Here is a 12845-nt window from a genome sequence, read left to right as displayed (position 1 = left end):
CAGAAGTGGAGTAAGTACTGGCAATCATAGATCACCTCTGATCCCCCTTCCTGGTGCTCACGCTTCTTCAATAACTTGCACTGTGAGCACTACGACGAAGCAGGGCAGTGCCCACAACTGAGCCTTCTGAATGTCACTGTGGCGCGCAGTTCAAATTTGATTGTGGATGTTCCTGCAGGCACCACTACTTCCGATTTTGGTACTTACGACACGCCAAACCTGGAGGCTATCCCTTAACTTACGGTTAAGTTCACGGTGTCTCATCCCTTTGCTGTGCAACAGTGTACTAGAGAGCTAAGCACAGCTCTGTTTTCTTGTAACAAGTGGCATGAGTAGCACATTTCCTTTCGCATCTATCTCTCTGGCAATCACACAATTTCCGAGGGTTGAATGAAACATTGTCTTTATGGTCGCTTGTGCGAGTACTTTGGCAGTGCCCGCAACGGCTAAGCAATGGATGCCACACTATGGACTCGGGCTGAAAGGATGCTTAAACATAACGAGCTTAGACCGTGATGGCACTGAACCTCGAAGGTGTGCAACGTGACGCTCAGGCTGGCTCACCATGCGCTCGCAGCCCCGTCACCCACAGAGGCATGGAACAAGAGAATTCTATACTCACACCCTACATCATGAGCTCAACCGCATACAACCTCGTGCCTATTCTGTTTCTCCTTCAATATTAATAGGGCTCCTGTGTGAAGTCCGAAATGCAAAGTTTTTAGTAACTTCTTTGTCTTGGTTGGTGTCCGTTTCGTTTTTCATCCCCTAGCAAGCCACCGGCGACGTTCAGTGACATCGTGCCTCATCACCACTAATACCAAAACAGCACAAACCTTGGCTGGGTCGAGGTGAAATCTCTTTCTGGTACCACCGGCACCCTCCTGCACAGCCTTGAAGTTTGGCAGCTTCAGCAGGTATTTGCGCATGTGCGTCATGATGGCTGTAACGTCTTTGACATCTGCCTCAAAGCTTGGTACAGATGCAACCGTGTCAAATGCTGCCCGTTTCAGTTCAACCATGCCGAGCACGCCTGCGGGGGGCCGGATGGCCCGACTCAGGTCCTGCGCTGTTGCCATGGTGATGGCCAAGCGAGGAAGGGAGTTCTGCACCGTCCTGGCGCTGGAATGTCGCCAGTGGCTGCCGGGCTGGTATGGTGTGCGGAGCAGACGAGTTGTGAAAATTAATGAATGAAGCAAAATGGAGACGCGCTTTCCCAGTTGGTGAATGACCTGCAGAGGCACAGAATGAAAGCAGGCAGAAATGAATTAAAAAGTTAAATTCTAGGGCTTTACGTGCCATGATATGATTACGAGGCATGCCACAGTTACAGAATAATTCTGACCACCTGGGGTTCTTTATTAGTGCCTAAATGTACATAATGGGTTTTTTAATTCTGCCCAATCAAAATTGGCTGGGATCAAACCCGCAAGCTCAGCAGCACAACACCACAGCCAGTAAATTACAGCGGAGGGTAACAGCAGGCAGTGTTGCTACATGGCTTGAACTACAAGAGGGCAGACTGATCATTGATTCAGCAGCCAGAGTTAACCCCCTCATTTCCACCCGTGCAGCGCTCCGCCGTGCCTGCTGCTGCACGGCACATTTTCCTGCTTCATTCAGCGTGTTCCTCATTGTAAGAAATTTGCTCTAAAATCTGCTACAAATATCACTTTTGCAAAATGTCTGGTTATGTTGTTCACAAAAGGCCTCTACGTCAGATTCAGTAGAAAAATTTGCAAGTCAGTTTAGAATTGTTTAAAATGTACAGGAACACAGAGTGCACCTTTGCGTTTCCTTGCAGTCAGAATGCCTCTAGAACTTGGCCCTTGAAAACCAAGCGCAGCCTCGTTCTGCTACCCTTTTCGGTGGTATGTGGTGAAAAAAATTAGCCCGCTCGGAAGCCCGTACACTTTTGTTGAGCCTGGTAGTCTGGTTGCAATGGCTACAACAGAGTGGGGTCTGGCGAGTGGCAAATTGTTAGAGTATAAAAAAACATTCGTCGGCCCTTCCAGTCCGTGAAGATGGTTAACCAGCAAAGCTGAAACGTGCGGCCCCGGTGTTTATCACTGGGTTAATCATGAGGTTTCATTAAAGTGTTTCTCAATTATGAGGGTATACACACGTTTGGCTGCGATGGAGAGAACGACGTCAATGACGGTATGCCCACAGTCCGCCGTTGTCGCTTGCGTTCGATGTCTCGAGTTTGCTCGGCGGCATGGTTAGCAGAATTCACCCGCCACTGCCGCTTGCGATTCTTCGAAATTAAATTGCCTCATCGTGAAACTGCAGCGTGCACACAAGAAACAAGGACAATAAGGCAAAAGGTAACAGACAGGCGCTTACTCGCAACTCAGTTTATTTTTGGAGGGAAATTACACACATATATATACCCAGTCTGACTAAAGTGAGCATGTGGAATAGAAATAAAATTTGCCTTAGTGTCCTCGTTTCTTGTGTGCGCGCTGCAGTTTCAAGATGAATAGCTAGCAACTCGCCCAACTTTCAGTACTTTTACAAATTGCCTCAAAATTAAATTTGTCCATTACTTAAGACAATGAATGGCTCATACCCCCTTAAGCAATGGCTCATACCCCCGTAAACGCGGGAGCAGTGGCACGAGCTCGAGCACAACCCGAGGGGCGCCAACGAGCCAGGTGTGGAAGAAGACAACGAGCCAGGTGCGGAAGAAGACAACGACACTCGAGCCAATGCTGGTGATGATAGTTTTCTGTACATTGGCGATTTCGCCTAGCCATATTATATATGATTTCGCCTAGACATATAAAGCTTAGCTTTAAAAATCACTGAAATATGCCCAAGGGTTACAAGTCTGACAGCCACAGAGGAGCTACGAGATGTGAAGAAGCCCAAATTAGTTTTCCACACTGCTGTCCTTAATGGGCCCCCAAAGCATGGTACATGACTGTCTCAGCGCTCAATGGAATGCCTCATACGCAGTTAATAATTGAGACCACAACCTTGAGACCAGGGTATTATAGCCATAGAGCCAGCACTGTGGATACACTGGAAGATGGTCGATTGTTAAGAGTATGTTGCCACATGGCACATTCTCATTTTTCTGTTTCCTGTTTACAGTAATGTTTTATCATAAGCAAATTTCTTGGATAGTCGAGCATTTCCCGTGCAGGGTGAATGTAAAAGACCTCATTTGTTTTCTGTGCTACAAATAATTTTTAGGGCTTTTGCATCGACTCCACACTTGTGGAAGCAAGAAAATTAGTTAGTTCAAAATATTTTATGTTTTACTGATATCTGTGGCTCATGATGCCGAAGCAGAAATAAATGTGTTAGAAATAAATTCTGCACTGACTTGGGTATGTGGCCCTGACCAATGGCTAATACAAATGCAACTTCCAGTTTATTATTGCTTGTTTTTATTTTTTCAAAGTGCCGCCAAAGGCCCTTTTGCAAGGGCATTACAACCTTGAGAAGAGTAAATAAAGTTCACTTATAGCTGAAAATAGTTGACCCTTTAACGAGGGCACATATAAATACCAGAAAAGAATGGAGATTTTTTATCTAAATGTGCAAAACATATTGAGAATAAGCTTAATCAATGAAAAGTAAAAATATTTTGCAGAAACCTTTTCAGCAATATGGGGGAACACCAGGCAGGAAACTGGAAGTGGGCTTCAACCCAAGCCACCTATGGCTTTGTTTAGAATTTGAGCAACCAACCACAGGGGCACATTTTGTTTGCTTTACACCACGTGTGTGACACCACTCCAGCCGGAGATCGGCCTGACACTGCTTTCAAAAGAAAGCTAGTTGCGTGCCACACTTCATCTTCCTCCTCCTGTGTTCCTGCTCTAAACCAACAAACCAAACGACGCTTGCTGCCTGTCATTCAGTGTTGGCCAAAGATATTTAGCAGGAAACTTTGTACTCAATACTCAGCAAGAAAAACATTTTTTTTCTGGTATGTTGCCTGCTGGCAACACTCTTCAACAAAGAGTTAAAGCAACACAGGCAAAGGAGTTCGAAAGAATGAGTGCAAGTAATCGGTCTTAAAATACACTGTATATACATGTAATGCACTTACATGTAAATACAATGCTGAATACATGTAAATATTGTAAAATACAGTTAATTCAAAATTATTTGCCTTCTTAGGGGCCAAGGAATGCACCAATAAAGAGAACAGTTGAAGATAGGCCACTCATAAGGCATAGACAGTCAAGACAGGGCTACGTTTGTCACTCAGGATATTGACCGTATATTACGATACCATCGACAGATGCTCAAGAGACGAGCCGCCGCGAGAAAGATGAAGTGTCTGGGCTCTTGGCACGAGGTCTGCCTGGCAGTCTGGCTCCAGTGTAAATAGCCTGTTTTTTGTGTCTTTCCACATGTAACATTCTGGTGGCAGTTTGCAATTCCTGTCCTCGCCACGGAGCTCCGCCGAGGTTGGTACATCGAGCGTGTCACCGTGCCTCCCGGTGAAGAGAGCTCATCTCCAGCCTGGAGGGACACAACGTTGACAAATGGATCAAGCTTTATGAACGCACCAGTGCTAATGTCATCTCTTATCTCAGCGGCACCCCACGCGTGTGGCTCCACACGCATGAAGACGAGATAACCAGCTGGGACAGTTTCTGCACCGTGGGACGGCATGCGCAAAGGTCGGCGCCATGAAAGATGATGAAGTGCATAAGCTGCACGCTCTTCTTCTGGCTCGCCATTAAAGAGAAGCGTCTATTTTCCAAGCCTCCGTCTTCAACCTACGTTACATTTTTCTTGTCGAGGTGCTGGGTTAACTCAGATTGGTGAGACGATGTAATTTACAATGTCCCAATGTCCGTAACATCAATGATGTCATGAAGAAAGGCGATTGTTGCTCCTCGCGGTACATGCAGATACTAGTTGCTAAAGTTTGTTAGCAAAATGACTGAACATTTGTTTCGCCCCTGAAGAAGCCCTCTGGCTATGCAAATGTTGCGTTCAAGAAGCAGGGGCACGTTTGCCTCAGCAATTCCTTCGGCGGCGTCCTCCAGTCCTCCATGTCGCATCGGACAAGCGTGAGCACGCTGCTTTTGGGTGGCAACATCGTTGGCTACGGAAAGTGCAGTCACAGTCATTGTCATTACTGTTCGCTATGGCTTGCGTACTAGCGAAGCTGACTCTATAGACTCTTGCAGGTCTATGATGGCACCGTTCGCCTGAAGGATATCCATGCCGAGTATAAGGTCCTTTGAACATTCGGGAGGAATGACGAAGTCGCCGATGTACGTGAAGCCCCGAATGTTGACTCGTGCCGTGCACCGGCCCATTGGAGTTATGAGGTGCCCTCCTGCAGTACGAATCTGAGTTCCGGCGCATTGCGTCGAAACTTTGTTCAGTATACGCGCGAGATTATGGATCATAACAGACGTATCCGCACTCGTGTCGATTAACGCCGTGACTTCGTGCTCATCTATGATAACTGGTACGTCACAAGATACTGACACCGAACTACACTGCTTTCTCTGTGTCTCAATTGCGTCATATCGCGGTCGTCCTAGTGGAGGATCATTAGCGTTCGCAACGTCAGCAACCTCACCTCTGTAGGTCGCTGGACTCAGTTGTCCTGGGTGGCAGGGCTGGGTGAGCGACGCCTCGTTGCACTCGGCGTGCAGAGGGGGCTGGAAGACCTGCTTTGGGCGGGTGATGGTGACCGGGGTTCACAGAATCGTGGAGCAAACGAGGTCCTAGCATCCGCGAGGTAGGCTTCAATCTCCAGGGGGTGTTCGCATTAAGTGAAAATCCATGGAGCCCAGCTCGGCGGTAAGGACATGCTCTGTAGAGGTTTGTTTCTTTATTGTTTATTTTCAGACAATCATGTACAGATTTTCCGTGGACGCTGGCGAAAAGGCAAATAAATGCCTGAGGTGATCGGCTTCACGACGATGAAAACACAAGGGCCTCCGGTCTACAGTGTGCCATACGTCACTCTTGAGGAGTAGTCGTGCTTCAGCCATGAATGGCGTGCGGCGAGGCCTGAAGTCGCCAGTTGCTTGTTCAACGGCGCATACACCATGAACGTCCAGGACATCGGTCACACCGTGAAAAATCAGGGACAACAAACTTCGCACAGCTTCCGCATACGACACGTGAGGCTGTGGCTGCCGTACCTCGTGCTGTGGTGTCTCGCTTCGCTCTGGGACTTTGACTGCCTGCCTGATTTCATCTCGGACGACCTCAGTCAGAGCAAGTCGCGGCACCGATGCCGAAGCCACCTGAATCTTTTGGAGCTCTTCTCGAACAACAAGCCTAATGAGCTCCCGCAAGGTGTTGGTATTGTCAAAGGGTACAGCGAGAGGGTCGTGCGATAGGGTTGACATGTCGCGGTTGTACTGCCTTGTTGGCTGCTGCAGTGCCTTTTCCCCTGATGTGGCTTCCGTGAGAAACTCTGCAACGTTCTTTGGCGGGTTGCGTATCAGGCCACCGAATAACTCTTGCTTGACACCTCGCATCAAGTTCCTGAGCTTCTTCCGGCACATACGGATCCGCGCATCGGAAATGTCTGCTCATATCTTCGCTGTCGAAGATATGTGCAGACTTTTCTGACGCTTTAGTTCGGCTGCTGTACCCTCGCCTGAATTGCAGATTCAGCTCGCTCCTTGCAATCGAGGCTTGTACGTGTGCTTCCGAACGTGTGGATCCCGCGGTGTGTACGTCCACAGGCACCACTACAAGACGGTGCGAGTGACCCAGTTGGAAAGCCTTACATTGCATGTTCACGAGCACTAATATCCCGTGCGTGCATCGCAAGGGACAATGCACCTTTGCACCACTGAGCCCACAGCTATTGTCATGTTGCATTGTGTGCATAAAGTTGTTCTGTGCATCCGTAATAAACTCCAAGCAACCGAAACAGAAATCTTGTCCAAGGAATTTCATTTAAGCAAGACGATTATACAGTGTATCAATCAATCAATCAATCAATCAATTTTCATTGTTTCTGATACATTAATGACATGTTATTTTAATACAGGCAAGACACCAGAACCCTTTCAAAGGTTGTGGCAGCGGTATGTTTTTTTAATATACGAGGTGTGTTCAAAAAGAAACTGCACTTTTGCTATAACACCTTTACTGCTTATGGTACAACATTTTAAGTGCTGTCCCCTTCAATGTAGTCCCCTCTACTAGCAATGCACTCTTCCCATCTATCTTCTATTTTTGGAAAGCCTCATGGAACACACTTTCTGGAATGGTGCGCAGGTCTCTTCTCGCATTGTCCTGGATCTCCTCTACGGTTTGGAAACGACGTCCTTTCAAGGTGGTTTTCAGCTTGGGGAATAGAAAAAAGTCTGCTGGCGCTAGGTCCGGAGAACATGGTGGATGAGGCATAACAGGAGTGTGGTGTTTCACTAAGTAGCTTCGGACAAGGAGCAACGTGTGAGCCGGGGCATTGTCATTCAGGCCTTTTACCACGCAAGAATCTCTCAAACGTGCTAGGAAGAAACTTTTTTGTTTACCGTCTGACCATGTGGCCCAAATTCCTGATGGACAATGGCTTTGCAGTCAAAAAACACAACCTTCATTTTTGACCGACTCATGCGTGCTTTTTTTGGACGAGGAGAACCTTTGGCCACCCACTGCAATGACTGCACTTTCATTTCCACATTATAGCCACAAACCCATGTCTCATCGCCTGTTAAGATGTTCTCAAGAAAGTTTTCATCGTCATTGGCAGCGGCGAACAGTTCTTGGCTGATTTCAACACGGGTCTGCTTCTGTTCGTCAGTCAACAAACGCGGTCCGAATTTTGCACTGACACGTCGCATCCCAAGTTTGTCACTCAAAATTTCATGACATTATCCTATGCTGATACCCACTTCGTCAGTGACTTCTCGAACAGTCAAACGACGATTTCCACGAATCACAGTTCGAAATCTCTCGACGTGGTCATCATCTGTGGATGTGGAAGGTCGTCCAGGCTTGGGATCGTCACCGACCGACATTCTTCCATCTTCAAAACGCTTGAACCAATCATAGCACTGCATGCGACTCATACAGTCCTCCCCGTATGCTTGGCTAAGCAACTGAAATGTCTCTGTGAAAGTTTTCCCAAGTTTGTAGCAGAACTTCACACACCCACGCTGTTCTTCCAATTCCCTTATTGTCACTTTGGCACCAATCTGAAGAACTGCTTGTTCATGTGGTCCCTTCAGCGGCTGTAGCTCGCCAACTAACGGTCAGAGTGAAACGCGGCAAATGGCAGTTTGTTGTCTAAACCTGCCGCTACATGCGCTCGGTAGTCGCAGCACACTCCCTCTGCCAGTTGACGTGCTATTTCAAAAGTTCGGTTTCGTTTTGAATACACCTCGTAAGTGATTACAAGTGAATTACAAGGCTAGAAATACTGCGACGTAGCATTAACACGACCTGTGATTACTGAGAAGGGCTTGCTATATAAATATGGGTGGAACTTTGAAACAGCCCAGACGAGAGCAAGACATTCGCGCTCGGTAATCGAATAGTTACGCTCTGCAGTTGTCAGGAGTCGGCTAGCGTAGGCTATAACGCGGTCGTGTCCGTGTTGGCGTTGCACTAAGACGGCGCCGATCCCATAACCACTGGCATCGGTTCGGACCTCTGTTGGTGCGGACGGGTCAAAGTGGGCCAAGATCAGTGGATTAGTCAGAATCGTGATAAGGCGTGAAAATGCGGCAGCCTGAGGGGAACCCCACATAAAAGACACATCTTTCTTCATAAGTTCTGTGAGTGGTTGAGCGGTTGCTGCGAAATCTTTCACGAACCGTCTGAAATAAGAACAGAGCCCCACAAAACTCCGGACGTCTTTGACAGACTGAGGTACAGGGAAAGCCATTACTGCTCGAACCTTCTCCGGGTCGGGTTGTACTCCGGAAGCATCGACGAGATGGCCGAGCACTGTAATCTGTCGGCGCCCGAAGTGGCACTTCGATGAGTTTAATTGGAGCCCAGCCTTGCGGAAGACGTCAAGGATGGCTGCAACGCACTCAAGGTGCGTCTCAAATGTAGGAGAAAACACAAGGACATCGTCGAGGTAACAAAGGCAAGTTGACCATTTGAAACCTTGAAGCAGAGAGTCCATCATCCGTTCGAACGTGGCGGGGGCATTGCATAAACCGAACGGCATAACCTTAAATTGGTAGAGGCCATCTGGAGTGACGAAAGCGGTCTTTTCTTGATCTTGCTCATCAACGGAAATCTGCCAATAACCAGATCGAAGGTCAATGGATGAAAAGTATTTGGCACCGTGAAGACAATCAAGAGCGTCGTCAATTCGTGGTAAAGGGTAAACGTCCTTCTTAGTGATTCGGTTTAGGTGGCGGTAATCAACGCAGAAACGCCACGTGCCATCTTTCTTTTTGACAAGCATGACCGGCGACGCCCAAGGACTCGACGAGAGCTCAACAATGCCTTTGGCGAGCATCTTGTTTACTTCCTGCTGAATAACTTGCCGCTCTGCCGTGGACACACGATACGGTCGGCGGTGAATGGGAACAGCATTACCAGTGTTTATCCGATGCTGAACAAGGGACGTCTGACCAAGTGGGCGATTTTCAGTGTCAAATATGTCGCGGTAGGACAACAAAAGGCGATATAGGGCGGCTGCTTGGTCAGGGGCGAGCTCCGGAGTGACCATGGGACGTAATGGGCCGTCGAGGTTCAAGGCATCCTGTGGGTAATCAGGAGGATCTGGAGACGCGTCAGCTGCAAAAGCAGTGACGTGGTCGTCTGTCACAGACCGGAGCGTGGCCACCACTATGCCTTCAGGTAACACTTGCTTCGTCAAGCCAAAATTGATGACGAGGAGACACATCCGATTAGCGGCAAGGGTAACGACGGAGTGTGGCACAGAGACGTCGCGCGCCAGGAGGACGTCACGAATAGGTGCAACGACATAGTCGCCATCAGGCACGGTTGCTGTTGAGGCCAATTCAACGAAGGTTAGGGCTTTTGGAGGTAACCGAACAAACGCTGTAGTGCAGAGGGTGTTCGGTTGTTCAGGGCAAACGTCGGAAACAAGAGGAAGCTCGAGGCACAGCGTACCGGTGGAAAAGTCGATGAGGGCAGAATGCGTCATCAGAAAGTCGAGCCCGAAGATGAGGTCGTGAGGGCAACTGGTCAGCACGGTGAACAGGACTGAAACGTGGCGGCCAGCAATTCCTACGCGCGCAGTGCACATACCACTGACGGCAACAGTGGCGTCATTGGCGACGCGTACGGCCCAAGTGATGGCAGGCGTAAGAACTTTTTTGAGGCGACGACAAAGATTAGCGCTCATTATGGACACTTGGGCTCCAGTATTACATTACAGTATATTACAGTATATTACAGTAGCTTTGTTACAAATGCATTTAAAACTTCTTTTTGTTAACATCGTTAATATTGTACGTTCAGTAGATTATTGCGAACAAGCTGCTTATAGAAATAAAATGATGTGGATGATGTGATGCTATATGGTGAAGTATTCCACAGTTTTGCGGCAATTTAAGAAAACGAATATAATCCATAGTTAGTCCTCATGTAGGGTATGCATAACGGCCCAGCTGAGGTAGAACGTAGTGAATATCTGGGTTTTTAATACGTTAACGTAATTGACGTGCATAGATCAGCGTTGTGTAAAATTTTGTAAGTATGTAGTAAAACACGATAATTCATGCAAACTGCTATAGGTTGTATGTTTAGTAATCCATACGCATATGAAACTCAGTCTGTTTTTTGTATAAAAAGCAGAGCACACAGTGATGTGTTCTGTGCTACTTTAAGGGGTTCTAGCGTTGTCTGGTAGGTTAATCCATAAATTGCTATAGCGTATGTAATGTGTGAATGTATGAAAGAATAATATATTGTTAGCAATATCTTCAACGGGAAAATGTAAGGTAACATGAAGAGTATAGGTACTTTTCTGTAAATCTTTAGCTGTAAATCTTTAACATGTATGCGCCATCAAAGCTGTGCGTCTAAGTGCACACCGAGAAATTTTGTATTACTGACTCTAATGCCAATGCTAATGCCAATGACTCTAACGCGTCATTCATTACAAGCGAGCTATTAGATGTAAAATGAGTGTTTTTAGGGGCAAAGATAACATAGTTACTTTTAGCGGTATTAGCAAGAAGTTTATTTGCATGAACCCAGAATGATTACTTTTTTAGAGCTGTTGTAGCTTTGTCGCATAGTTCATTTCCGTTTCTCGCTGTTATAAATATGTTAGTATCCTCTGTGTAAAGGATACATTCTTCAGATATAACTGATCGTACATCATTACCGTAAGTTAAGAACGAAAGTGGCCCTAGAATTGATCCTTGCAGAACACCACTATTCATTGTACACCGTGATGATGACATACCGTTTACATGTATGCATTGTTCTCTGTTAGTTATATAGTTAGAAACAGTAGTATACCCTCCAGCGTATACCGTAGTGTTCTAATTTGGTTAGCAATATGTCATGGTTAAGCATGTCGAATGCTTTTGTGAGGTCAACGAAAATAGCTGATGATGATGATTTGGTTTTAATGGCGCAAGGGCCAGTTCTGGCCAACGAAAATACCTGATGATGATGATTTGGTTTTAATGGCGCAAGGGCCAGTTCTGGCCAACGAAAATACCTATTGTAAGTAATTTATTTTTTGTATTTAATTATAGAAAATAAATCATCAAAATACCTATTGTAAGTAATTTATTTTCTATATTTAATTTTGTTTGTTCAACAATATTCAGTAGGGCATGCTCTGTGATTTTCCTGCCCTGTAGCCGTATTGCTCAGGTGTGTATAAAATATGTTTCTCGGAAAAAGAATTGTTGCAGTTTTACCCAAAAGGCGAAGCATCCATTGCGATAGCAAATTAGTAGAGAGCTATACGGAGTAAGAATAGTAGTTTTATCAGCAGTATAAACTTGGACATGTAGCAGCACCAGCAACGCGCAGAACTGTTGTCGACGCCGTCGGCATTTTGCCCACGTTTGCACCGAAAGCATGCGGCGTTGGTGACTGTTGCCGGTGCTTCTAGGGGCGGCTCGGAGGTTTTCAACGAGATCAGAATGGGACACTCGTCAAGCAGCGTCGGAAGTCTTCACCACCTTCTCGCCTCGCAACGTTTTTATATAAATACGCATTTGGTGCCGCAGCTAAACGTCGCCTCCCCTCCCTCCCTCTTGTCCCCGGGGGCCACGGCCTTTCGCGCGACAGAAGAAGTCGCATTTGCTCTCCGCCATGCGTTCGCTCCCCGTGAAAGCGAGCGTCCCTCGCGTGCTTTCACTTGCACATACAGCACATGGCGCGCAGCAACGATTTCATCGCCGTTGGATTCTATAGGGAACCTCACAACGACGGTGACAGCAGAAATCCGCTTGGAGTGTCCATATTGTTACAAGCGCGAAAGCCTTGTATGATTTGGGTATGTGCCACAAGCAGTAGTGGGACACGGAGTACGAGGGGGGCAGAAGAAGAAGACGTTCTCCTAGCGATAGCAGAACCTCGGCTGGCGCCCAAGACCGTCGGTTGCGTCCGAATAAACCCTCTTTTCACGGAGAGTTACCTGTAACAGAGTGGTGGAGGTGCTGGGTACACGACGTCGCCGTACTACGGAGTCGCAACCGCTTGAACTTCGCCGGAGCCGCCGTCTAGCCGGTCTCTCGCCGACAACATTCATCATGCCACAGAACGGAGGACCAGACCCGGAGCCAGTTGCAACCACGCAAAGGTCAACGCCAGTTGCCCTTGCCCACCATTACATGGAACCACGCTCGTTCGCGGGAAGAGCGGGAGAAGACGTGGACGAGTGGCTTACGCACTACAATCGGGTGAGCCGATATAACCACTGGAACTCGCTCACGAAGCTT

General features: G+C 47.3%; 1 protein-coding gene across 1 annotated transcript in view; it reads right to left on the bottom strand.

The window, feature by feature from the left end:
- Nucleotides 1–12845, bottom strand: part of LOC119465101 (tRNA (guanine(37)-N1)-methyltransferase) — a 123547-nt gene that overhangs the window by 83897 nt on the left and 26805 nt on the right. Inside the window, exon 2 of the mRNA XM_037725902.2 lies at nucleotides 837–1232. Within this exon, the coding sequence (XP_037581830.2) occupies nucleotides 837–1232 (396 nt within the window). The remainder of the gene's footprint in view (nucleotides 1–836; nucleotides 1233–12845) is intronic.

This window comes from Dermacentor silvarum, chromosome 9, assembly GCF_013339745.2.
Source record: "Dermacentor silvarum isolate Dsil-2018 chromosome 9, BIME_Dsil_1.4, whole genome shotgun sequence".
NCBI classification, from domain to species: domain Eukaryota; kingdom Metazoa; phylum Arthropoda; class Arachnida; order Ixodida; family Ixodidae; genus Dermacentor; species Dermacentor silvarum.
This window is presented reverse-complemented; position numbering and strand designations above follow the sequence as displayed.